This window comes from Bos grunniens, chromosome 6, assembly GCF_055505025.1.
Source record: "Bos grunniens cultivar Pamir isolate PY7600 chromosome 6, Bosgru_T2T1.0, whole genome shotgun sequence".
Lineage (NCBI taxonomy): Eukaryota > Metazoa > Chordata > Mammalia > Artiodactyla > Bovidae > Bos > Bos grunniens.
In genome coordinates, this window is record NC_141170.1 from 1,947,480 (window position 1) to 1,974,931 (window position 27,452).

The following is a 27,452-nucleotide window of genomic DNA, read 5'->3' on the forward strand; positions in this document are numbered from 1 at the left end:
GAATGTCCATAAAACCTGACCAGGACACTTTGGACCCAGCCTTGTCCAGTAATCATAGCCGCCCTTTAATATGTGTCCACTGGCAAACACTGCTAAATGCTGTCTAAGTAGCATTTTTGATTCTTATAATATCCCTTGAGGTTTCCATGACAGCATTCATTTATAGGTGATGAAACTGATTTTCAGAGAGAAGTTAAGCGACTTCAGAAGTTCAGGATCTAGCGGCAAGCTGCGCGTTGGACCTCTGGTTTGCCCTCAGCCTGACCTCAGACACACCGGGCTGCTGTTCTCTGCCCGTGATGCCCAGTGTGCCCAGGTCCATCTTCTGCTGTTTCTGAGCCTCAGTTTTCATAGTTCTGAAATGAAGGGGTTAGGTTTAAACTACCACGCAGGTCTTCATAGCATTGCGTCAGAACGGCTCTCAAGGTCCTCAGGCCTGCTGTGCTGCCTGCAGCTCTGCGGGCTTTTCACACTGTTCCCAGCCCCTCCTGAGCACCGGACAGCAGTGTGAGACGCTCAGACTGTGGACCCGTGGAAAGCCTGGTCGGCTTTCGGAATGAACAAGATGACTGGATTTCCCTCGTAACTTTGGACTTCAAGGTGTGTGCTGAGTGCCCTGTTCTTCAGCAGTAAACCTTGCCTGTCATTCCCTAACTTGGGAAGGGAGGTACTTCATATTCCCTGGATTCCTTATGGGATGAAATGCCCTGTTGTGCTTAGAGGCCAAGAACTCCATTGCTTTTGGTAAGTTGGAAATATGCAGTGGCTGCACAGTGGAGCCAGTACTGATTTAAAGAAATATTCAGTCATAAATACTTCTGATGGGAACAGAATCATTTTGGAAGACTGACTATGAGGGGCTCATTAACTGAATACTTTCTTAACTCACTTGAAAGTTTGGTTAATATTTCTACCTTGAGATAAGATAGTCTCTTTAGAGCCTACATTTATCACCTGAAAGTCAGGATAGGGCCACCCTGCTAAAGTTCTTAACGGTATATATCAGTTCAGTTCAGTTCAGTCGCTCAGTCGTGTCCGACTCTTTGCGACCCCATGGACTGCAGCATGCCAGGCTTCCTTGTCTATCACCAACTCCTGGAGTTCACTCAAACTCACGTCCATTGAGTCGGTGATGCCATCCAACCATCTCATCCTCTGTTGTCCCCTTCTCCTCCTGCCTTCAATCTTCCCCAGCATCAGGGTCTTTTCCAATGAGTCAGTTCTTCACATCAGGTGACCAAAATATTGGAGTTTCAACATCAGTCCTTCCAATGAACACCCAGGATTGATCTCCTTTAGAATGGAATGGTTGGATCTCCTTGCAGTCCAAGGGACTCTCAAGAGTCTTCTCCAACACCACAGTTCAAAAGCATCAATTCTTCGGCGCTCAGCTTTCTTTATGCTCCAACTCTCACATCCATACATGACCACTGGGAAAACCATAGCCTTGACTAGATGCACCTTTGTTGGCAAAGTGATTTGTCAGCTTTTTAATATACTGTCTAGTTTTGTCATACCTTTTCTTCCAAAGAGCAAGCGTCTTTTATTTTCATGGCTGTAGTCACCATCTGCACTGATTTTGGAGCCCAAGAAAATAAAGTCTCTACTGTTTGCATTGTTTAGCCATCTATTTGCCATGAAGTAATGGGACCAGATGCCATGATCTTAGTTTTCTGAATGTTGAGTTTTAAGCCAGCCTTTTCAGTCTCTTTCAGTTTCATCAAGAGGCTTATTAGTTCCTCTTTGCTTTCTGCCATAAGGGTGGTGCCATCTGTGTATCTGAGCTTACTGATATTTCTCCGGATGCCATGACCTAGTCATGATCATTCAGAGATGACACTGAAAGATGAACTGCCCAGGTCGGTAGATGCCCAACAGACTATATATTAAACTATAAAACTTTAAGACAAATGCTTGATGTCATTACCCTGCTGGAAGGACAAGATACTGTGTATGCTGTTGATTTATACCTTCAGGGATGCTTAGGATTTTATTTATGTGCTTTACGGTGTTTTATTTTTAAACTTTTTATGAATTTAATTTTAAAAATGTATGTTTGTACAACAAGGACTCTGCTGGCTTTCTCTGTCCTCCGTCTACCCGGATCCCTCCATTCCTTAAAAGTGCAAACCACCATCTTAAATTTCTAGTACATTTGTTCCTACATTTCTTTATGCAAATACAAGCAAATATGAGTGTTTTTTGTATCCTTCCTCCCGCCTCAAGAGGAACTCTAGGTACGCTGTTCTCTGTATCTTGCTTTTTTTGAAATAGGGAATGCTTCATGAATTTGTGTGTCATCCTTGCACAGAGGCCATGCCAATCTTCTCTGTATCTTTCCAGTTTTAGTATATGTGCTGCTGAAGTGAGCACTGTACCTTGCTTTTTTTCACTTAATAGTATATCCTTATTTTTGTGAAATTGAGACCACTAAGAATTTGTGTGCTCATAATTATTTCATAGCATAAAGGGTTTCCAATCTCCATCAGCTGATATAAATGTTAATACTTTTCAGAGAGTAAACCTGTGGCAGATTTTTACTGAGACTGATTATTGTGATTTTAAATATTTCCTCTCTTGCTCTAAAGTGGGAAAGCTGACACCGTTTTCAGAAGTCCCAGTGTTTGTGTGGACAGAGTATGCATATGTTAGCATTCTCAACAGTTTTGTTCTCGGTTTATTAGTCTTGGCTGAGTCATGCCTTCAGAGCTTTCTTTTATCATTTGTCTTCCACAAAACCAGTTACTTCACAAATTGGAACATTTAGTTACCATTAAATTCTGAAAAAGCTGCTTGCTTGTTTTTGTGGTGTTTTAACCTTCCTTGCTTACAGCCCTGCCAAGTTTTGGTACCTTCCTCCTCCTTCCCAGAAAGATAAAAGTAAGTTGCCCTCATGGAATGAAATTGAGAAAATGTTTTGTTTCAGTTAAGCTGTAAATTTTGAAAGTCATTGATTCAGGAAAAATATAGCTAAAAAAATGAAAATAGTAAGGTAATTGAAGGACGGTTAACAGTATCATGAAGGAACTAAAATAGAGAAAGTGGTTGACGTGGTCAGAGGATAAAATTGAATTCTGTTTTTTCTGCATGTGTTCTGGGCATGAACATCTCAGAATATGTGCATCGGTATAGTAACTGGTGGAGACCGTCCTGTGGAGGGGTAGGTATTTGCTAGTTTGTGAGATACCTGGGAGGTAGTGAAGGACAGGGAAGCCCGGCATGCTGCAGCCCATGGGGTCTCAGAGAGTCGCACATGGCTTAGCGACTTAACAACAGCAACACATAAAATTATTTCTCCTGGATTCCTCTCATGAAATCTGAATTGTAGTTTGCTTTGTGAAGTTACTTCTTGAAAGTGCTTAAGAGTATGCTGGCTAATATTTGCTGTACGTGCTATCTGAAAGTAATGGGTGTTACTTGAAATAGCGTTTTTTTGTTTGCTTGGATGAATTTTGTGAGTTTAGTAATTTAGTGAATTTAGCAGAATTTTGTGAAATTAGTAATGGAAAGTGATTTTATATGCCTCTCCACCATCCACCCACTTAGATTTTGTTGAGGCCTATCGTGTGGCCGTCGGTGGGGGAGGCTAGACTGCAGTGTGCTGCCTGCCCTTGGCCAGTGTCCACCTTGTGACTTCCTGTGTGGCAGCTGTGGGTGAGCGTGGCGTTTGGAGCCGGTGGTCTTGGGTTTAGGTCCTGAGTGGCTGTCTACTTACCTGAGGCCTCAGGAACTCCTGCAGGGCTGTCGGAGTGAACTGGTCTCTGTGGAAGTGCGTCCTCCGCAGTGGCCCGTGGCGCTGTCCTTGTCCCCTTCACGCATCAGTCACTCTTCTCATCCCTTGCATTTTCTAGCTGCATTTCCTCAGCTGGGCTTGGGGAATATGATGGAGTTTGTGAGTCATGGAGATGGTGACTAGCCTCTATCCTGTTTTATTGCTTTCAGATACATTTTCTCATTTAACCATTAGGTTAAGAAGGTATTTTTACTTCATGGGTGAGGACTCCCTAAGTGTTGAAATTATACGGTGGAACGAGTGGGACTAACCACTGGTACCTAGCCCAGGGGTCTGTCCTCTGCCCATTACTGTCCACAGAGGGAAGAAGCCTTCCCTCAGCACAGAGGGGCTGTTCAGTAGAAGCAGTAAGAGTGCGGTCTCTAAACCATAGTCTTAATTTAAGAGTCATGCTTTCCCACCATGGCTGTGTAACCTTCAGCAAGTAATTGGAATCTCTGTAATACACTAAAAAATTGATTAAATGCTACAGTTAAGGAAAACAGCAGCTATATAACTGTAGAAATGTTACAAAGTGTGGAAGATTTAACCTGGGAACCTGTTAAATCATTCATCCTAAAGGAGAGAAGCAAGAGGGCCCACCCATATAGTTCCTCACTGGAAGGAGCATGAGAGTAGGTAGCTCGGCTAGGCAGCACTGCTTTGATTCAGTTTTACCTTTCCATTTTTTTCTACCTTGAGCTTGTGGACACGTGAGGGTGAGAGGTGACGTGTGCTAGTGTTAAAAGCAGGTGCCCTGGTGCCAGGCAGCCTGAGTTACGATCCCAGTAACCCTGCTGTCGGCTCTTCACTGCTTCGTGCCTCTCAGTTTCCTTATCTGTAGGGAAGATGAGTTAATACACGTAAGAAATGAGTTAGATCAGTAATTACCACTTAGTAAGCAGAGCTTATCTTGAACTTTTGAGCAGTTCCGTCTCCATGGGAACATCTGGAGACCCAGGAATAGAAGGGATCTGATCAGAGTACTTAAAGGCTTTCGGTGAGCCGCGGGGCCCCAGGCAGGGCACAGAACTTCCTGAAGCTGTGAAGAGGAATCTTAAACACAGGCAGGTGTTTGTCCTTTGTGTGGGTGGGCCGGTAGTAGCGTAGGCAGCGGGAGGTGTAGCTCACTGTGGTGGTGCTCTATCTTTCTTGGGAGGGGGCTCCAGTGCCGGGCTCCTTTGTCAGGAGATGTTAGAACTTCCCCTTTCCTTGCCTGGCTGAGCACCCCTTCCACAGTGGAAGGATTCTGAGAATTTGCTATGAATTTTTGATAGGGACTTCTTTGTCCCTTCTACTTCCCCACCGAGGCGCCGGGCAGGGTGTGGACTTTCTGTGCCGCACTGTTCTCAGCGCTTTGCCTGGGCTCAGCCTTCAGTGTTAGCTCCGCCAAACTTGTTTAAAATCTTGTCACTCTTTCCAGTGAAGGCTCCACTTGTTTTTGTTTTGTTTTATGCTTTTTTCTGGCTTTATTGAGGTACATTTGTCTGTAATATGTTTAAAGTATACAGCGTGATGATTTGATGTGTATATGCATTGTGAAATGATTCCCACAATCCAGTTATTTAACATGCACATCACCTCATCTAGCTGTCCACCCCCTCCCTTTTCTTTGGTGAGACCAGCTTCTGTTTAACGGAGTGTGTCGTTTCATTCTGGGTGCAAATGTTACGGAGCCCTCCCAGAGATGTTCATTGACTAACTGACTGCCTCCTGCCCCAGGCCAGCCTGGAAGTGCCACTTAGCTCTAAAAGCGTCTCTCCTGTGAAGCTTTCCTGGCGGCCCTCTCTCTCAGTGTCCCGGGGCTGCCATGAATAGCCCCACAGCCTGGGTGACTTGAACCAGGAGGTTATCGTCTCAGTTCTGGAGACCAGACGTGCCCAGTCAGGGTGTCAGCAGGGCAGGTTCCTTCTGAGACAGTGAGGGGGCCTCTGTACGTGGCCTTCCCCCTGTAGTCATGTCTGTGTCCCGAGGTCCCGCCTGCGAAAGGACGCCAGTCAGATTGAGGCGGGGGCTGGATGGGCCCCAGACTGAGGGGCCGGAGTTCCTCCCCTGTGGACAGACATTCCAAAGTAGCGAGGAGGAGGAGAGCGGAGGCCTGTCCAGAGGAGAGAGAGACCACATATCCCTCCTTTTCGAAGTCAGGGGAACCTCCCTGACTGCACATGCCCAGAAGGGCTCCTTGGAGGTCAAAAGGGAGGGGGCCTCCCCTCTACAGTAAGCGATGTCAGCCCACCCACAGTCCTCTTTGCTAAAATCTACCTTGACTGAGTTGGAGAAGAAAATGGCAACCCACTCCAGTGTTCTTTCTTGCCTGGAGAATCCCAGGGATGGGGGAGCCTGGTGGGCTGTCATCTATGGGGTCGCACAGAGTCGGACACGACTGAAGCGACTTAGCAGCAGCAGTAGCAACAACCTTGACTGAAAGATGCTCTTGCGCATGGGAGGACCCAAAGATAAACCAGGTATGGACTCAGAACCAGGCAAAGCAAGATGATTGGCCAAAGGAAACCCGGAAGAAGTGCCCCGTAAAAGTGACTCAGCTCTCGTGAGGGCCTGACTGTCTCTTTGAACCTACCCGTGTGTCTATCCACGTGCACTCTTTTTTCTCCTAATAAACACTATACTTGTCTCACTATCCTCTGTCTCTATGTGGAAATTCATTTCTACACAGCTGATGGGCCAGGGCCTCATCACTGGCCACTGGTCCCTGGTGGTCTAGAAGTTAGGATTCAGTGCTATCACTGCCGTGGTCTAACCTCAGTCTCTGGCTGGGGACCAAAACACTGCTTCAGGCCGCTGCTGGCCGAGGCCACCCGAGATCGGTATTGAGATCAGTATTGAATCCAGGACGCACCCTGTTCCAGTATGACATTGTCTTAACTAATTCTGTTTGCAGTGACTTGTGTCCAGATAAGGTTACATTCTGAGGAGTAGGAGTTAAGGCTTCAGCATGAATTTAGGGGCATAGGATTCAACTGGTAACATCCTTGCTCTGCTTTTCTACCTCCCCTGACACTTTTGCCCTGCTGACACATGAGTAGATTTCTCATGGCATGAAGGATATTTAGTTGCATTTACTTGTCTAAAATCTGCTCATTTTGTAACTTTCTGTCTCTGGTGCCTTGCACGTGGTGTGGAAAGCAGCTCTGATGAGATGTATGAAGCATCAGGAGGGAGTGGCCGTGAAGGAGGAAACTGCAGAGACAGATACCTCTTTCCTTGTTTTCCTGTTGACAGTTCCCAAGGCTGTCTGCAGCTGGGGGTGAGGGGCCTCGGGCACCAGCAGAGGCCGCCGCGGCCACACTGCGTGAGCGTGTTTGCTCCCCCGGGTGTATTTGCCTCGTCTTCATGCTTTCTGAGCTCGTTTTAAGAACAGTGAGAAACTGAAAAGACCCTCTGGGTCTTCTGGCATTCGATTTACCTGGAGAGTTTTGTTCATGGCCACCTTCTTGTTTCAGCCTTTGCTTTGAGTATTCTGTTTTTAGGACTTCAAAAGTAAATCATGTGAATGGTTGGAATAGTTCTCAAAATGTGTGTGCCAGAAGGGAGATGCCAAGAAGTAATTGAATCTACCCCCAGAGCTTTAGAATTAGCTCGTTAGATGTTTTAGAGACGCGGAAATGTGTTTGGTCTCTGATCTGAGGTTTAGTTACACATTAGTGCAGGTGAATCATACTGGAGCTGGAACACCTTTGCTAGGAAAGAATATTCCAGGGCACACTTTCTGTTATTTCCTGAATAACATTCTCGGCAGAGTGGTTAGATGGGATGTTAGTAGAAAAGGAAAGTTAATCTTAAAATGTCCTTTCATCCCAATATCAGTCATATCTGTCTGAAAGAGCATGCTGAAATGTGCTCATCTGAAGGCAGATGGAGAGCAGCTTATGTAAAATCTGGAGGCACTTTATTCTAGGAGCATTTCAGCCTCGCACGGCGTAGAATAGTATAGTGAACTCTGTTTATCCTTTGTCCGGTCTCAGCAGTTATTAACCCCTGGCCAGTATTGTTTATTTTGTGTAACCCTTACTCTCCCTCTATCCCATGCACAGTTTAGGCAAATTCCGTATGTCATTATTTTGTCTGTAAACATTTCTGTATGTATCTAATATAACCATAATATTAGACCTAAAATTAACAGTAATTACTTAAAGCTATCCAATTCCTGTTATTGTTCAAATTTCTAATTGTCTTGAATGTTATTTTTAGATTTTTATTTTACACTTTATTTGAAGCAAGATCTGGCAAAGGTTCCTCCTGAGACCTTGTCAGGTTTTAAGTAGAGGGGTGAATAACATGCTTTGATTTACATTTTGAAACTCTGTACTCACTGTGAAAAATGGGTTGGTGGGGGCAATGTCAAAGAAACGGGCAGTAGAGAAGTTAATGAGGAGGCTACTGTGTGTCCAGGAGGTGAGTGCTAATTGTCTAGGTTAGAGCGATGTGGTAGAGATGGAGAGAAGTGGGTGAGTATGAAGGGTCCTGTGGGCAGGCCACACTTGTCTCCATGGGTCTTCCAGACTTTTGGATTCTGTTGGGTGTGTATGTTTGTTTATTTGAAAGTATTGTTCTCAGATTTCATTGATTGGGTATCAACATTTTAAGATTGGTGAAATCTTAAAATATTTACACAGGTTGAATTATAGCAACTTTATAATATTGCGATAGGGGAACATTATCCTTAGGGGAGCATTAATCCTCACTTCTCTTGAATCAGTTTATTCAGCTTACTTGCCATTGTATCATCTTGTCTGTGTGTGACTACAGTGATAATGTTGACAACTTTATGTAGTAGAATAGGAAATTATAGTTTTTCACTTAAACATGTTACATAATCTCAGGTACATTATGCTAAAGAATATTCGTAGTTTCATAGTACTGTGTTGAACAGATTACATTACAACCACTCATGTATTGTTGGACACTGATCTTTTTAAACTATTTAAAAATTATTCTAATGTTGCAGGAAGTTTTTTTAATCTGTATGTTTTCCATTTCTTTTTAAAAAATTTGGGTTAAGTAATGACTTCTTCGTAGAGATTTTCCTAGAAAAATTTGCTGTCTTAACACACGCTTAAAAATTGCATCAATGAAACTTGAAGCTATAATTGATAAAAAAAATACAGGTTTTGTACTTTAAAAGTGGAATTATGTTTATTCTTGTTTCTTGGGCTCAGAGTATGTATATTTTGACTTAAGTTTATAGTCTTCCTTATTGAAGGAATGGAGCACATGTACATTTAGTCTTCAGTTTTTTATCTTATCCCATTCACATGGCAATTTGTAATAAATTCAGAGCAATCTCTGCCTTATCTTTAACGTGTTGGTTTTACAAAGATTGTTTTCTTTAAGTCAGCTCTGCAACCAGGAAGCAGCTGTAGTTGCCACTAAAATGTTCCCCTCTCTTATTTACCTATGAAAATGATTTAAAATTGGGACTCATTTGGTAATAGAGAACTCTTAATACTGTGTAATCTTTTGTATATTTTTCCCCGAAACATTCAAGTGGAACATTTTTATCATTGGCTCAGAAAGGTCAGCTTCCATTTATATCTAATGAAGAAATGTCAGACAACCATGAATAATATTTTGTTTTTTGGGTCCTTCTTATAGAACAAACTAGGTTAAATAGATGAAACAAACATTTTAAAGGATATGTTCAGAGAAGAGTAAGTTTGTAGGCCATTGGTTCCCTTATGTTTTATTGTCTTTTAGTCACTGTTTTTATACTTTGAAGTCCTCAAAATAGTGTTACTTTAAGTATGCTGTCATATCTTTAGATGTCAGAAAAGCAGTATCAAAATTGATCTTTCTCTTTAAAAAAAGATGTTTTCTTCAACTGGTTATTCTTTGAAGACTTACTGTTGAAATTGTGGTCTTAAGTCGGGCGTGACCCAGCGACTAACACACACATTGAAACTGCGGTCCAGGTCCGTTGGCATTGGTGTCACCAGGGAGCTCACGAGACACGCAGGATCTTGGCTCTGTCTCATGCTGTGAATTTGTGCCCTGACGTGATTCTAGGCAATTCACATGCACATTAAAAAGCTAACGGCGCCAGCCCCAGATTCCCAAGGTTGGGTCCTCCTGTTCAAGGCATCTGTGCCCTCAGTTCCACCCCGTGCCGTCCTTCGGGGACATTGTTTTCCCTCCCTGTGGTCATCATCAATTACAGTACAGCTTAGAGGTTAAAAACATGGGCTCTGCAGCCAGGAGTCCGGTGTTACAACCCTAGCCCTGTTGGCCTCCTAGCTGAGTGACCTGTAATGTAAGGAGGACAATCAGACAGGGGAGGCGAGAGGCTCAAATACGAGTAAAGAACAGTGTCTCCCTTGCAGTTCTGGCTGCTTTCATTCTCCTTCCCCGTATCACGAACGTTATTATAGGTATCTGTTGCAGCACAACAAACCATTCCAGGACTTTGCAGCTTAAAATCTCTGCTTTATTATTCATATTTCATGATTTTGAGGGTCAGGAATTTAGGCTCAACCGGGCAGTTCTGTTCATTGTGGCATCTACTGAGGTTGCTTGATGACTTTCAAGTTTTTGAAGTAAGTTGTATATTCTGGATGTAAATCTTTTCTCAGATACATGGTTTGTAAATTTCTCCACATTTTATGGGTTGTCTTTTCACTTTATATATCCTTTGAAGCACAAATAGTTTAATTTTTAGGAAGGCCAGTTTATCTTTTTTTTTTCTTTCTTTTGTTGCTATTTCGGTGTCATATAAGACTGCCTAAGCCAAGGTCTCAAAGATTTATTCACTTTCTTGTAAGAATCGTATGGTCTCGCTGTTACATTTAGATCTGTGTTCCATTTGGAATGATTTTTTCTATACAGTGTAAGAAAGGGGCACTATTCACTTTTTTAGTTGCTGATTTAATCACCTCTTTTAAATCCCTAGTTTGCTTAGCCTCTGTGGCTTGAGGAACTGTTGCTCGCTCACTCTCCATTAAAACTCTGCCCGTGGGTTCTGAGATTATTTCCTTCTTTTTAATTTATACAGAAATTTTAATTTATATACCTGCTATCTGCTGAAAACTGCTGGATGCTTGTTCTGTTGCCTCTTCTTTTTTATTTATTTTTGGCTGGGCTAGGGCTTTGCTACTGCATGGGCTTTCTCTGGTGGTGGCTCGCAGGGGCTGCTGTCTTGTTGCTGAGCGTGGGCCCTCGGGCGCATGGGCCTCAGTAGTTGCAGTCTGTAGGCTCCAGACCATGGGCTCGGTGGTGGTGGTGCACGGGCTTAGTTCCACAGCATGTGGGGTCTTCCTGGAACAGGGACTGAACCAGTATCTCCTGCATTGGCAGGCAGATTCTGTACCGCTGAGCCAGTGGGTTATAGAAGCAGAATAGAAATTGAACTGTCTGTATGATTAGTAAAGGTGCTGTTTAGAGATTTAGTAGTTAAAAGATGAATATTAAATTATGCATTCAAACAGCATTTCAAATAAAGGATTGGGATAAAAAAGAGTGTAAAGTAAGTAGCTATATTAGCAAACTGTTAAATTTGAGCCATTTGGGCATCTTTTCAGGTTACTTACCAACTCAAGGACATATTGACATTTTCAGAGCCCAGTGTTACTGTTCTCAGAACTGAGAAGGTGGTGGTGGTGACCATTTCCCATTTGTGTGAATACAGATGGATAAGCAGCTTCCCTCTGACCTGTGTGGAGAATCCTTTGCAGAGTCGCCACCAGTACTTTTTGGGGAAAATGTCAGGAATCAAATGTCTCTGGAAATTAACTGTGCTGCTATTAGAAGATCTTGTTTGTTTGGGACAGTGTGGTGACTTTATCTTGGGGTCAAATTTTTAATATCTAAAGAGTTTGTCAGAGGATACGGTAGCTTTGTTAGGTTGTTCTCCTATTGTCTGCTGAAGAACAGTGGTAAGGACAAAACTGCCCCTGGTTGGTGGGAGGGTGGGGGATGATGGCCAGCCATGGGCGTGCGAAGCCATGAGCAAGCACCGCCCGTCATGACTGCCTGGTGGGTCAGTTGGGGTGCCCTCGTGCTGGAGACCGTTTATCAGGCTGACGCACTGTCATGAAATGCTGCTGGGCACGCATGCAAAACAGTGCTTTCTTTTGTTTGATTCCGTAGGAACCTAGAAGGACTGTGCGATGAATGGTGACACTCAGGCTGCAGTGGTGACCTCACCACCCCCGACCACAGCCCCTCACAAAGAGCGGTATTTCGACAGAGTGGATGAGAACAATCCAGAATACTTGCGAGAAAGGAACATGGCGCCAGACCTTCGCCAGGACTTCAACATGATGGAGCAGAAGAAGCGGGTGTCCATGATCCTGCAGAGTCCCGTAAGGCTTTTCTTTGGCCCTGGGCCCCTTGTCTGCTTCCATTTCTTCAGCTTGTCTGCTCTGTTGTGTTTTTTAAAAGTCCATTTATCTGAACACAGGAGTTAGTGCCTTATGTATGTATATGTATGGCTGTTGAAGAGTTAAGTTTAGTTCAAGTCATCAGACAAAACAAATGAAAAAGTTTCAATATCATAAAAGATAGGAGATGTTTATTTCTCCTTTTTATACTCTCTCTGCTTTTCCAGGAAGGCTGTATATATATTGGGACCATTTAAAAATTAGCCTTTCCTCCAAAACACCTGGCTTCGTGCTGGGCATTTAGTAGACCTTAGCAGTCAGTATCTGATTGTTGATTGGTTTTACCTTTAATTATGGTCGGCATGTGAACTACAATCACACCCAACTAAGTGTCTCCTTTTTGCATCTTTAGGTAAAGTAGTGCTGTTTTTGTTGCCAAAACATATGCGTTGGGGGGGGGGGGGGTCTGGCTGCCCGCCATTCCAAAGCCAATAAGCAGGCCAGGTTGGTGGAAAGGAACGTTTGCTTTTTATCAGATGCCAGCAACTGGTGGGGAGAGTGGTGGACATCTGTCCAAAGGCTGACTCCTGCCCCGCCCCCCACAAGCAGGGGATGAGAGCTTTTATAGAGTGAGGGGAGGTTATATGCAGAAACAGCAGTGATCTCTAACAGTCATGTTCAGCTGGTAGTCAGTGGTCAGATTAGCACCATCTTGGTTGCTGTAGGTGCAGCTCCTCTTCAGTTCTGGGGCGCACTGGTTCCCGTTTCTCTGTGGTCACGTTTTGAAATTGGCAGCTCATGTCCTGGGTACAGTCTGGTTATCATGTAGTTAACTTCTCCACCTGGGGTTTTAGTATCTATAAGACAGCTCACAGGGTATTATCTATAGCCCTTGAGAAACAGCTAAAGGTCCTTGACTATGCTTAATGACTATGTTGTTATTAGTTAATCTCCTTTGACTGTTTTCCTCGGTTTCAGCATTTCTCCCATCTCTGATTAAACTTGTTCTTTGGCTAAAGTTTCCCACTGGCTGAGGCAGGCAGAGGACACGGTGGGGGCGAGGGCCATGCGGGCCTGCTCTGTCTCGTTTTCACGGTTTGCTCGTGTCGGTGATGCTGCGTTTGTGTGTGTGTCACTCGTCTTATCATTTTAATCCACTGTTTTATTTCCTCAGTATTTGAGCTGTCACTTGGCAGATAACTCATTGAGTTTTTTTTTATATGTTGATCATCTCTATCTGCAAGGAATTGGGCATTTAGCAATAAACAAGGCATGTAAAGCTTTTGTGTTTGATTTTTATTATTCATATATAATTCCTCAATAATATAGCTTACAATAAAGTACACAAGTCTTAAGTACACACCTTGGTGAATTGTGACATTTGTGTCACACCTGTGTAAGCACCCAGAGCAAGTCTCAGACTTTACATTCTAGTTGAAGGAGATAACCAAGAAGCAACAAGCATAACGCAGTGCAGGGAACAGTTGGCTGATTAGATTGTGTGTGACCAGTTAGAACAGGCCTCTCTGAGTAAGGGAGTCTGGAGTCTGAACTCTGAATGACAGGAAGGAGCCAGCCTGCAGGGAGGGGGAGCAGCATTTCAGGCTGAGGGAGCAGCAGAGATGAAATTCCTAGGATAGGAGTGAGTTTGGGGAGTGAAAGGGCAGTTGGTGCGGTGTGGGCACAGGGAGCGAGAGGGAGGAGGAGGTGCGATGTGGTTGGAGGGGAGGAGGGCACGGGGCACGGTCCTAGGAGGCCTGTAAGCTCAGCTCAGAAGTGTTTGCATTCAGAGCACAGCAGAGGGTCACTGGAGGGCTGCAGGTGGGAATGGCGATGTTCAGTCTGAGTCATTCTGGGTTGGTAGAGAGAGAGCATCGTACAGGACGAGAGAGGAAGCTGTCTTCAAACAGGAGGTCTGGTAGCTTGGCCAGGGCGATGGTGGTGGAGGTGGAGAGAGGTAGGCTCCTTTGTGTATTTCGAAGGTGGGATAAGTAGGACTTGCTGATGGACGTGGAGGAAGAGCTGAGAGAGGGAACGAAAGAATCAGGACAACATCTAGACCTGGCTTGAGAATAAGTAACTAAGTGAACATCACTGAGGAGAGAGTGAAGAAACTAAACTTTCAACATCGGGTGTGTGCCAGGCACCATGCGGGGCACCGGGGGTGTTGCGAACACAGTCAATGTTAGAGCGCTGCTGACCCACGTGCCCTGTGAGGTCCGGAAAGAGGAGGACACTAGAGAAAAGGCTGGTAAGTCCGGAGGTCCCTGGGTAGCGTGGACCCAGTGTTGGTGTTTGCGTTTTAGGAGCTGCAGCCAGGGGTGGGAAGGCCCTCTCTGTGCGTGCGGATGCCAGCAGTTGGGGGCTGTGAGAGGGAACCTGTGAAGTTGCCTTCAGGATTCTCTGTTCTCCTCGGAGTAACCATGGAAGTCATCTGCTCAGAGTGGGCACGGGGAGTGGTGTAGAGGAGTAGATGAGGGAGGCGGTAGAGAAGTTGGGAACGCACTCAAAAGGGTGCGCTCAGGCCAGTGCTCATGAATAGAAAGGGTGAAGAGTTGAATTTACCTGGGGCTGGGATTTTGCCAGATGAAGTGGCAGGGAGTCAGAGCTGTAAGCAAGGGTGTGCTTAGAGTGTTAAACCAAGGGCCTCAGCTGAGTGAGGGGACGATGCTGGCTTGCCATGAGGTCTTAGGACCATGATGGGGTTGAAAGGAGGGTGAGCTAGACACTAGGAGAGGGTGTGTGGAGAGCACGTGCTTGGCTCCGAGGTCAAAGAGGGGCGCAGTTGCTAGGAATGAGGAGGTCTCGGGCATGAGGGTGGAAATAGGCCACAGTGAACTGAGTGACATGGTCACTGGGGAGAGGCTGTCAGAGGGCTGAGAGGCGGGAGTGTGGCTGTTGGACCATCAGGAGTTAGGACCAAGCCAGCAGACAAGCTCATTGCTAGTGACTGCTTACTGGGACCAGAGGCTGGGATCCAGGTGGGTGTTTCCAGGCTCACTGCTCACAGCTAAGCTCGGCCCTGTATTGCACATACGGCTCATCCAGAATGCTGCTGAGACAGACGGTCGGTGCCTTGTACTAGGGACTTTTTCTGTTTGCATCTCCCTTACTAAGCTTTAAGTTCCTTGATGACAAAGCAGTTTTTTTTCCCCCAGTATCTGTATGTTCTCAGTGCCTGCTGTCTTTAATTTTTTTGCCTTTCATGTTGAATGTGTGCATAGAATTACATTGTAAGGCGACTGAGTGTATTTAATCAGTTCTCTTCTGTTTAAAATGTAGACTGTTACCTCTTTTCACTTTTATTGGTAATACTGGAATGAACATCCTTACGAATAAACCTTTGAGCACATCTCTGATTAGTTCTTTAGAAATGATTCCTAGGAATAGAGTGTTTATTCAGATTGTTTAGCTTTTACCTTGTTAAATTACTTTTCCAAAAAGAATGTACTAATTTCTGTTCCAAGCAGTGATGTGTGAGAATACCCATCTGCCTTTGCAGCAGTGGATGAAAACAAAACAAAAAAAAGTTGATCTGTGTGATAGTGAGCCTTGCTGTGTGTCTCAAGGTGTCTCATTGTTTTAATTTGCCTTTTATTAGGCTTTCTGTGAAGAATTGGAGTCAATGATACAGGAACAGTTCAAGAAGGGGAAGAATCCCACAGGCCTGTTGGCCTTGCAGCAGATTGCAGATTTCATGACCACAAACGTACCCAATGTCTACCCGGCAGCTCCACAAGGAGGGATGGCGGCCTTGAACATGAGTGAGTACTTTCTGACTGTGCACATGCTCTGCCGTTTTGCAGGTCGAATTTCCTAGGTCTTTGTTAAGTCAAATAGGTGAGCACTCATAGTGTAACGCATGGAATTGAGTTTTGTTTTTCTTTTAAATTGAACTTCAGTTATAATAAAAGATAGGCCTGAAAATATCTTAACTCTGTGTTAGTTGCTCAGTCGTGTCTGACTCTTCTGCGACCCCGTGAAGTTTAGCCCACCGGACTTGTCTGTCCATGGAATTCTCCAGGCAAGAATACTGCAGTAGGTTGCCATTTCCTTCTCCAGGGATCTTCCTGACACAGGGACCAAGCCTGGGTCTCTGCACTGCAGGCGTCTCTACCGACCGAGCATCAGCCAGACTGCAGAGGGCTCCTTTTGTTAGGAGCCAGTGAGACTGTTATTTCTTAGGCAGATGGCTTTTTATTAATATGTGGCTTCTCAGACCCTTTGTGAATTAAAAAGAAAAAAACTAATCAGAAATAATGCTTGCGGAGAAGCATGTTGATTTTGCCTGAACTTATTTCAGCCAAGCCAGCCTTTCTTATTTACCATTCTTCACTGCTGTTTGCAAATGAACGAGAAACAGAGAAATTCCAATAGAAAGTCAGAAGGAAAATGTTGGGTGGGTACATGTGAGCACAGAATGGTTAGTTGTGCAGAGATGGCGCTTTGTTGTGGCTGTTGAATTTGTGAGCATGCACGAGGCCAGGTGGAGCCTGGGCACCCTGCAGGTCAGCTGTCTCAGCCTCCGTGCACTGTGCGAGAATCCGTTTGATGCGCTGGATAATGAGCTCTGACTGACTGAAGGGTTTGGTTTCCATTGGGTCACGAGCCACCTGCTGGTTTCCTGTCCGTTCTCTCTTCTTGGAAGTTAATTGACTTTCGCGCAAGTGTTTGCATCGTTGATACCCACCGAGTGTTAAGAATCACACATGAGTTCCTAACTCACACTTCCATCCCGAAGTCGAATGACAGTCATTAGGTTTCCATGTTTTCACATGGATTTCTAAGAGAGTCTAGTGATATTTATATGAATTGGATTATAAAGGACAATTAATATATTTACTCACATATTTTTTTTTCTTTTATTTGCATTTATTTTTTGTGGCATTTGTTCCCAGGCCCTAAGTTTTTGCTTGTTCAGTTTCTTCTGGGGGATCTTTTTCTTCCGTGCAGCCTTCTCTTCTGGTTTAGGAACAGTGTACTCTTTTTTCCAGTAAGGATCATGTCAGTATGGCAGGGAGAACTCGTGCATGGGTTGATCCGACCATGAGCTCTGGAAGTCCTGGGGGCTTTGTTCACCTGGATGTGCTCAGTAACCAGAGACTCTGCATCGAGCACCTTAAGTTCAGCATCACTCCCTGCAGTTTTGAGCGGGAAAAACTCAGCACTCTTTCTGGGCCACCGACCCTGGATCCAGCCGCACTCTTTGGCCTGTGCGCACCTACCAATTCCATCGTTGTGATGACGTCAGAATGGCATGCTGTTTCTTTAAAGGGACATCTTTCAGATACTTTGTGGCTTTTCGGATATGCGTGCCCTTAATCGCTGGGGCAGTTTCATGACTGTTCAAAGTACATGAAGATTTGAGCCTCTTGATCTGCATGATTTTGTGAGGTTTTTTGGATCAAATGAATAGGGAACCATTTTTAGAGGTTACCTCAGGCTGCTTACCAGAAAAGCATATATTGTCTACTAATAGACAGAAATAAAGGAAATTTTAATAGTGCTACACCAAAAAAAGAAGGAAGAAAAAATTCTAATTTTAATTGTATCTAATAGTTTGTCTCTTAAATATGAAATTTTTATGCAAATGTTAACCTTTGTTGTGGAATATAGCACATGTAGATAGCGTAGGACAAAAATATATATAATTAATGAATGGTTTTTAGGTGAACTCCTTTATAACCAATACCTTGGTTAAGATTTACAGTTTTATCGGTGGCTCACCCTGCCCCTGCTCGCCCTCTTAAGAGGAATTAATCACCATCTTGACTTGATGGTGTCACTGCTTTTGTTTTCTTTATAGTTTTATCACCCACATGGTTATCCTTAAGCTTGATGGTTTGCTGCTGCTGCTAAGTCGCTTCAGTCGTGTTCGACTCCTTGCGACCCCGTAGACGGCAGCCCACCAGGCTCCCCCGTCCCTGGGATTCTCCAGGCAAGAACACTGGAGTGGGTTGCCACTTCCTTCTCCAATGCATGAAAGTGAAAAGTGAAAGGGAAGTCGCTCAGTCGTGTCTGACTCTCAGCGACCCCATGGACTGCAGCCTACCAGGCTCCTCCGTCCATGGGATTTTCCAGGCAAGAGTACTGGAGTGGGGTGCCATTGCCTTCTCTGGCTCGATGGTTTAGTGTTTGTCTTTTTTACTTATTGTCTCGTAAGTGTTTTTAAAGCTGCAAATTGCCCCTCTATCTCTCTTTTTCTCCTCACACTTTAAAGAAAATGGGATTCATTGACCTGTAGAGTTTACTGCAGCTTGAATTCTGCTGATTCCATCTCCGTGGTGCTAACACGTGCCTTTTGTCCTTGTATTTATGGTGAATTGGTAGCTGGGTCTGCAAGCCTGGGTATGTTTGGATTCTGCTCTTTGCTGAGCCCACCAGATGGGCGTCACTGTGTCCCGTCAGCAGGTGCGTATGTCTGCTCGTTGCCATTTGTGTTGGAGCAGCCGTGCGTGCTCAGTGCCTGGACCCATTAATTTAACAAAAGTTCCAAGATGGTGGTGTTTCAATTCTGTCATTCCTTCTTCTGTATTTACTAGTTAGAATACCTCTGTAAAGAGAAACTTCCCTGGGAAATGGTGAGTGAGCAGAAAGGGCGCTGCTTCGTTCTGTCACTCAGCACATGACTGCAGGGAGCTTGGTGCTCAGCCGCTCATGGGTGGCCTGCTTCTTGGTCAGGGTTTCTTATGGAGCAGAGCAGCCTCCTCGCTGCAGTCTACTGGGAATCAGCGCTCAGTCCGCACACAGAATGAAGCTTCCTCTCAGCTCTTTTGCTTACTCCATGGTACAGTTCATATAGGAAGAGTTCAGTTCAGTTGCTCAGTTGTGTCCAAATCTTTGCAACCCCATGGACTGCAGCACGCCAGGCTTCCCTGTCCATCATCATCTCCTGGAGCTTGTTCAAACTCATGTCCATCGAGTCGGTGATGCCATCCAACCATCTCATCCTCTGTCGTCCCCTTCTCCTCCTGCCTTCAATCTTCCCCAGCATCAGGGTCTTTTCCACTGAGTCCATCCTTTTCATCAGGTAGCCAAAGTATTGGAGCTTCAGCTTCAGCATCAGTTCTTCCAATGAAAATTCAGGACTGATCTCCTGTAGGATGGATTGGTTTGATCTCCTCGCAGTCCAAGGGACTCGCAAGCATCTTCTCCAAAACCACAGCTCAAAAGCATATATTCTTCCGTGCTCAATTTTCTTTATGGTCCAGCTCTCTCATCCGTACATGACTGCTGGAAAAAACCCTTTTTTTCCAACCCTTTTTTACCAAGCTATCTAGGTTGGTCATAACTTTCCTTCCAAGGAGTAAGCGTCTTTTAATTTCATGGCTGCAGTCACCATCTGCAGTGATTTTGGAGCCCCCAAAAATAAAGTCTGACACTGTTTCCACTGTTTCCCCATCTATTTCCCATGAAGTGATGGGACCGGATGCCATGATCTTCGTTTTCTGAATGTTGAGCTTTAAGCCAATTTTTTCACTCTCCACTTTCACTTTCATCAAGAGGCTTTTTAGTTCCTCTTCACTTTCTGCCATAAGGGTGGTGTCATCTGCATATCTGAGGTTATTGATATTTCTCCTTTCCTATTTTGTGTATCTTAAATACATAATTCATTTTCTTGGAATTTGAAGACAGTGTTTCTGTATAAGTTACTTGATTTCTTTCCTTGATGGTTGCCTTTTTTTTTTCTTTAGAGTCCAGAAATTTTGCCAGACAGTTTTCTCAATAATGTGCCCTTCTCTTCCGAATCTGTTATTTTCAGAGTGTTTTCTTGAGTTAGTTTTTAATATTTGTTCTGTTCACTTGCTTTTGTTTCCTGGTATACCCACTGGATTTTGTTTGTTGGATTTTTTTTGTCTTAACTGTCACTTTTTTTCAGGTCTTTTTTTTTTTATATTACTTTCTTCATTTCTTTATGATTTAAAAAGTTTTTCTTCTTTCTCACCTTTATGCTCCTTTTTAGTATTTATTTTTAAAAGTGTTTTTCATTTATATCTAATTACGTTTACATTCCATCCCTCATTTCTGAATTTTTCCAATTATATTAAAATTTTTTCATACCTTCCCTAGTGGCTCAGATGGTAAAGAATCTGCTTGCAATGCAGGAGACCTGGATTTGATCCCTGGGTTGGAAAGGTCCCCTGGAGAAGGGGATGGCAACCCAACTCCAGTATTCTTGCCTGGGAAATCCCATTGACAGAGGAGCCTGGTGGGCTATAGTTGAAGGGTTGCAAAGAGTTAGACATGACTGAGCAACTAATGCTTTGACTTTCATTATTAATGCTTTTCTTTATTTTTTATGAAATAATAGGTTATAGTTTTCATTTGTTTTGTGGACATTTCTTTCTTGTATGCTTTCATTATGTGTAGGAATGTGATTTTGTTCCTTTTTATTTTAATAATTTTTGTGTGGTATTTGATCATGGTATTTTTCTGTTTATTTTTACATTAAATTAATTTTCCTGGAGGACTCTGGTTCAGGAATCGTGACTCTAGGGCTCCCTCTTCTGTTGTTTTTGTGAAGTGCTGAAATATGGCAGCTTATTCAATTCTCCTTACTCTTTTATCTGGATCTTTTCTTTTGTTTTCTTTTCTTCTCACTCCCACACTCCCCGCCCCTTTAGAGAGTCCTGTGCTGTTCACTTTGGGTTCCAGTTTCCACAGATTATTTTCTCTGTACTTTTGCTTGAGACAGTTCATAATTCCTAATTAAAATCAAATCAGCAGTATATAACAGGGAAGATCCCCTGGAGGGAGGGCATGGTGACCCATTCCAGTATTCTTGCCTGGAGAATCCCATGGACAGAGGAGCCTGGCAGGCTGCAGTTCGTAGGGTCGCAAAGAGCTGGACATGACTGAATTGACTTAGCAGACAGTATATAACAGGGATAATTATGTCATGACCAAGCATGATCATGCAGTCAAATACTTTCTTTTTCTTCCTTTCCAGTGTGTGTTTTTATTTTCTTCTTTTTTTAATTTTTATTTATTTATTTTCTTGCCTTATTTCACTGGTTAGAGTCCCTAGTATGGTATTTATTAAGAATGCAGGAGTATACATACATCCTTGCATTGTTCTGATCTTAGGAGTGAACATTGTCATCATTTTGTTTGATATTTTTAGTAGTTTTTTTGTATATGTCCCTTATCAAATTAAGGTTATTCCCTTCTATGCCTAAATTGTTGAGAGCTTTTACCCCGAATGAATGTTGAATTTTGCAAAATACTTTTTCTGCATCTGTTAAAGTGATTCCATGATTTTTCTATTTTAGTTGATTATATGGTGATTATATTGATTGGTTTGTGAATACTGAGCCAGTCTTTCTTTCTGGGATAAACTCCCTGAGTTATGAGGTGTTACTCTTTTTATATGCGTATGTGTGTGTTTGTGCTCAGTTGTGTCTGGCTCTTTGTGGCTCCATGGACTGTAGCTCGACAGACTCCTTTGTCCATGGGACTTACCAGGCAAGAATACTGGAGTGGGTTGCCATTTCCTACTCCAGGGGAATCTTCCTAGCCCAGGGACTGAACCCACATCTCTTGTGCTTCCTGCATTGTCCCGTGGATTCTTTACTACTGCACCACTTTGAGAAGTCACATCCTTTTTATATGTTGCTGGATTATTTGCTAAAATTTTGTTAAGTATTTTTGGGGTCTGTGTTTATGAGGGATATTGGTCTATTTCTTCTTGTAATATCTTGTATTATAATGTTTTTGTGTGGTTTTGATATCAAGGTAATGCTGGGCCAGAGAATGAGTTGGGAAGTGTTCTGGAAGAATTAGTACAGAATTGATATTGTTTCTTCCTTAAGTGAGCAATAGAATTGACACCACAGTCATCTAGGCCCAGAGTTTTCCCTAGGGGAATGTTTTTTCTTGCAAATTCAGCTTAATGAATAGGGCTGTTCAGTATGTCTATTTCTTTCAGAGTGAACTTTAAAAACTTTCGTCTTTCAAGGAATTTGTCTGTTTCATCTAAGTTTAAAAATTTGCTGTCATAGATGTTCGTATTATCCTTTTAATGTCTGTAGGATATGTAGTGATATTCCCTCTTGCTTATTTGTATTGGTAATTTCTGTCTTTGCTATGTTTTGTTGATGAGTCTGGGCTGGAAATGTATTTTATTTCCTTTTGTTTTTCATTTTGTTATTTTTTTAACCTTCTCAGGATTAAATCAGCTATTCTCTATGTTTTTGTTTGATTCCTATCTGCTTGATCTTTATTGCTCTTTTTTTCTTTTGGGGCTTAATTTGCAGATTTATTAGGTAGAAACCTAGATCATTTTTAAAAACCCTTCTAATCTATATATTTAATAGTGTAAGTTTTCTCTAAGTATTGCTTTACTGCGTCTCACAGATTTGATACTTTTTTGTTATTGATTTCTACCCTAACTTTTGTATTAATTTTGGGGAACATAGCTTTTATAAAATAGTCTTGGACATTTTCAAGACTTACCTCCTGACCCATTGTGGGAGGATTAGTATCTCAACTGTTTGAGTTACATTTGACAAGAAACGTTAAGTCTTTGAATCTTTTTTTTTTTCTTTTATATTCCAGGTCTTGGTATGGTGACTCCTGTGAATGACCTTAGAGGGTCTGATTCTATTGCCTATGACAAAGGGGAGAAGTTACTGCGGTGTAAACTGGCAGCGTTTTATAGGCTAGCGGATCTCTTTGGATGGTCTCAGCTTATCTACAATCATATCACAGTGAGTATTGAATGGGTCATAACTGAACGAAAAGTGGAATATTATGTGTCTGCACAACCTCTTTTCATTAAAAGAAAGAGGGAATCTGGCTGAGCCAAAGTAAGTCTTGGGATACCTTCCTTCTGATTCCTGACGGCACCGTATACTAATCGGAGATTTAGCCAGTTTGAATTAAAGTTATGAGGACAGTAGTTGTTTAAAACTCTTTTCTTGATGATAACCTAATAAATGAGTGTTAACCAAATTATAGGCAGTTCCTAAAGTTCTCTTTAAAGTTGCACCATAAAGAAGGCTGAATGCCAAAGAACTGATGCTCTTGAACTGTGTGGTGTTGGAGAAGACTCTTGAGCGTCCCTTGGACTGCAGGGAGATCCAACAAGTCCATCCTGTAGGAGATCAGTCCTGAATACTCACAGGAAGGACTGATGGCTGAAACTAAAGCTCTGACACTTCGGCCACCTGATGCAAAGAGTCAGCTCATTGGAAAAGACCTTGATGCTGGGAAAGATTGAAGGCGGGAGGAGAAGAGGGCAGCAGAGGATGAGATGGTGGGATGGCATCACCGACTCAATGGACATGAGTTTGAGCGAACTCTAGGAGATAGTGAGAGACAGGGAAGCCTGGCATGCTGCAGTCCGTGGGGTTGCAAAGAGTCGGACACAACTTAGTGCCTTAGGGCAACAACAAAAAGTTGTAATGACTAAAATGCCAAGAATGAAGATATTTTGTTTCCTACTTTGACAAAAGCCTTCTGTCTTTCATACTTATTTCTTGCAACTATTCCAGTTAGCCATTTATCAACATTACTAGGACCTCTTGTTTTCTTCAGTTCATTCTTGCAGTGAGTTTTTACTGGGCACTTACTGTAACTATTTATTGCTCTGTACTGGGCATGCTTCTGACTCTGGGGATGTATCAGTAAAGGAGACAAGTCCTGCCTTTCTGGGGTTTTCCTTCTGTCTCTCAGCCCATCAGCCATGTTCTCTCCGTTATGTCCAGCCTTGGCTCTCAGGGTCCATCATCTCAGTAACACTCTTTGCTGACACTGTGCTCTTCCTCCCTGTACCTGAGAAGCCAGATCCGGTTGTGCTGAGAGCCTCAAAACAGAGCCTGCTGGCTTTCTCCGTAGGTTTACAACCTCAGGCTCAACTAGACCCACACTGCTATCTGACAGCTGTTGGACGTTTCTCTTACAACCTCACTAAGATTTCTCCACTGTCTTTTCCTTTGTTCAAACCTCCTGACCCCTGCTCCCCACAAGTGACCATGTCGTCTTGCCAAGAAAATGGCACCTCTTTCCTGATGTTTGTTCCTGACCACCTGTTGCAGTGTCCTGACTCCTGCCTACAGGTCAGACTTTGTTTCCTGGCTTGGAATTCCATTGCTTCCTACTTTTTTTAGATTCCTAATGCATTATGAAAGAGAAGAGTGAAAAAGCTGGTTTAAAACTCAACATTCAGAAAACTAAGATCATGGCATCTGGTCCCACCACTTCATGGCATATAGATGGGGAAACAATGGAAACAGTGAAAGACTTTATTTTCTTGGGCTTCATAATCACTGCACATGGGGACTGCAGCCATGAAATTAAAAGACATTTGCTCCTTGGAAGAAAAGCTATGAGAAACCTAGACAGCATATTAAAAAGCAGAGACATTACTTTGCTGACAAAGGTCCCTATGGTCAAAGCTATGGTTTTTCCAGTGGTCATGTATGGATGTGAGAGTTGGACCATAAAGAAAACTGAGCACTGAAGAACTGATGCTTTTGAACTGTGGTGCTGGAGAACACTTTTGAGAGTTCCTTGGACTGCAAGGAGATCCAACCAGTCCATTCTAAAGGAAGTCAGTCCTGAATATACATTGGAAGGACTGATGCTGAAGCGGAATCTCTGATACTTTGGCCACCTGATGCGAAGACCTGACTCTTTGGAAAAGACCCTGATGCTGGGAAAGGTAGAAGGCGGGAGGAGAAGGGGATGACAGAGGATGAGATGGTTGGATGGCACCCTGGACTCAGTGGACATGTGTTTGAGCAAGCTCTGAGAGTTGGTGATGGACAGCAAAGCCCGGCGTGCTGTAGTCATGGGGTCGCAAAGAGGTGGACAGGACTGAGTGAACGGCAGCAGTGTGTTGTGAGGTTTCTGGCTTTCTCCCATCCCCTCCCTTTCCCTCCCCTTTTCTCTCCTGTTTCTTGTCTCTCTTGTGGAGGTGATCTCTTTGTTTGAACCACTTGATCTCATCTGTTTTTTATAATTTCTTTCATTGAATATTTTAAATATATATATTTATTGTGGCAAATGTACCTCACACAGATATAAAAGAAGTTATAGTCTTCTGAGTACTTTTAACCCCTTGAAATAACCGGCATTAACAGGTATTTAGATGTATTTAGATTACCCTTTTCTCCATGTTTAACACACTCAGGAAATAATACTTAACACACGTGTGTAGGTGTGTTTTACTTGTGGTCTCATAACCACTGGTATTTAGTTCAGCTCTATTCTTTTTTTTTAATAGTTGCATTTTTTATTTTTTTAAAAACAATATTTATTTATTTATTTTGACTTCACCGTGTCCTTGCTGCTATGCAGACTTTTCTCTCGTTGTGGAGAATAGGGGCTGCTCTGAAGTCACAGTGTGCGGGCTTCTCTCTGCAGTGGCTTCTCTCGCTGCCGAGCACGGGCGTGCGGACTTCAGTGGTTTCAGGTTGCGGCTCCGGAGCGCAGGCTCAGTAATTGTGACATGGGGGCTCAGCGTGTGGTGTGTGGAATCTTCTGGGGCCCCGGGTTGAATCCATCTCCCCTGCACTGCACGGTGGACCCCCAGCCACTGGACCGTCAGAGAAGCCCTCTGCTCCACTCTCGACTCCGGAAAACAGTAGCCTTTATGGTGGTGGCCTGAGGCCCACCTCTGTGAGCAGGGCACTGTGCCTCTGGGCTGCAGTAGGGATCTGTGCCAGAGAAACTGAGGCAACTTCCCCTGTGTCTGTTCTTTGCATTGCTGCAAAGTGAACCTTTGACAACGCGAATCTGGCCCTGTTGTATGCACACTGCCACGCTTGCGCAGTGCTTCCTCCACCTGGCACTCCCGCTTTGCCTCCCTGACGGCAGTTACTGTTGTCCACACTGTGCTTGCTTGTCGTCCATGTCTGTGTGTCTATATCAGCTCCACGACGGGAGCCTCTGGCTGTGTCCCTAGGACCAGTTCCTGTGCTGGGCACCTGAGGAAGGAACGCGGTGAACTCTCGGATGGAATGATGCAGTGAAATCTGCAGTTAAACTGAAATTCTGCTTCAGTAAAATTATGAAACAGGCCCTCCACAGCGTCTTTTGGTGTTTAATCAGTGGATCCAGTTAGCCTCCCACAAGTGCCGGCTCTCTTACTTGTGCCTGTGTGGAAATTGCTGGCCTCTGTGACTAATCATGTTTGACAAAATGCTTTGTGTAGAGATGTACTGCTAAATGGTTGCCTAAAAATTAGTTCCATGGAAATGTTGCAGCACTAATAGGAGCTGTGACCCTTGGCTTAATGCCACCTTACATCCTCTGGGTCTTTAAAAACTGTTTACTGCTAGTCCTGTTATGAATGCTATTTAAATAAGTTTGAATTGCTTAAATTGCTCCTTTTTCCCCCTTTAATTATTTAGGACTTGGCAGAATTAAAACATTAGTTGTTTAACTTTTCTATAAGTGTTCTGTTTGGGACTTAACACTGAGTAAAAAAAGAAATTGAAGTTACCAAAAAATACTTCTTATAGCTTGTGAGCTATAGGATCTTTAAGAAAGAAGGTTTTTGTTTTTCTAACTATTTATGGCATGCCTTTTTTTATTTCAAAGTCTAGGTATTTTCATACAGAGATTTAAGAGAAAAGACATATTAACAGTATCAGTACAACCAAATGCCCTCAGAGGTCATTGTGCCCTTTCTCTGAAAGAGGGCAATAGAGATTACCCGCTAAAGGGATTTAAAAGTGCTAACAGGTGTTAGAGGATTGGGGATGATTGTCTGAATTACATTGCTATCTTAAGATTGCTTTGGATTTAGAAAAGCTTTTGGTGGGGTGGTGGAGGGTGTCAAAAACCAGGATGGCCCAGCTGGGCTTCCTCTCTTGCTGGCACTTAGCTGATGGCAGGGCCTTTCTGTCCCTGAATGCCTCCTGGTGTCAGTGGAGTGCTGGGTTCACCTCCATCCTGCATTCCACGCAATGTGTTAACTCTCTGAGGTGGGGAGCTTCAGGGTGGGGGCGGAAACAGTCAGGTGTATTTGGTTTTGAGTGAAAGACTTTAACACTCATTCCTTGTGCACAGAAAAGGGGTATTAACTGTGGGAGACATGAAGTGAGACCAGTGCTAGTCCACTGGGGACTAGAAAACTTTCTTTGAAATGTCTTTTTTTTTTTTTTTTTTCATTCTGGGGCTTAGTGTTTAGCATTTTCTCCTTTTTGTTTGCAATTCAGAAAATTGTATGTTTTAAGCTTTTTCCATTAAAATGTGTAGATCTGTTGAACTCACTCTTGGAAAAATATGGTTAGGAAAGAAGTCAAAGAAGAAAACAGGGGGAATTCACTGGTGGTCCAGTGGTGAAGAATCCTCCTCGCAATGCAGGGGATGGGAGTTCGATCCCTGGTTGGGGACTC

General features: G+C 43.5%; 1 protein-coding gene and 1 non-coding gene across 35 annotated transcripts in view; one reads left to right on the plus strand and one right to left on the minus strand.

Annotated features, from left to right (window-relative positions):
- The window catches only part of ADD1 (adducin 1), a 91,242-nt gene that overhangs the window by 35,869 nt on the left and 27,921 nt on the right, over positions 1–27,452 (plus strand). For 28 of the 34 annotated variants that reach the window (XM_086404582.1, XM_086404565.1, XM_086404577.1 and 25 more), the window contains 3 exons: positions 11,873–12,087; positions 15,707–15,869; positions 22,663–22,814. In XM_086404582.1, the coding sequence (XP_086260708.1) occupies positions 11,893–12,087; positions 15,707–15,869; positions 22,663–22,814 (510 nt within the window). In that variant the 5' untranslated portion in view covers positions 11,873–11,892. Of the gene's footprint in view, positions 1–4,546; positions 4,840–11,413; positions 11,659–11,872; positions 12,088–15,706; positions 15,870–22,662; positions 22,815–27,452 lie in introns of those variants that run through there. The other 6 variants (XM_086404569.1, XM_086404592.1, XM_086404576.1 and 3 more) reach the window with 3 other exon arrangements.
- LOC147370176 (U6 spliceosomal RNA) lies at positions 2,267–2,373 on the minus strand. Its single transcript, XR_015166317.1, has one exon. It is a non-coding gene; the product is annotated as a U6 spliceosomal RNA (small nuclear RNA).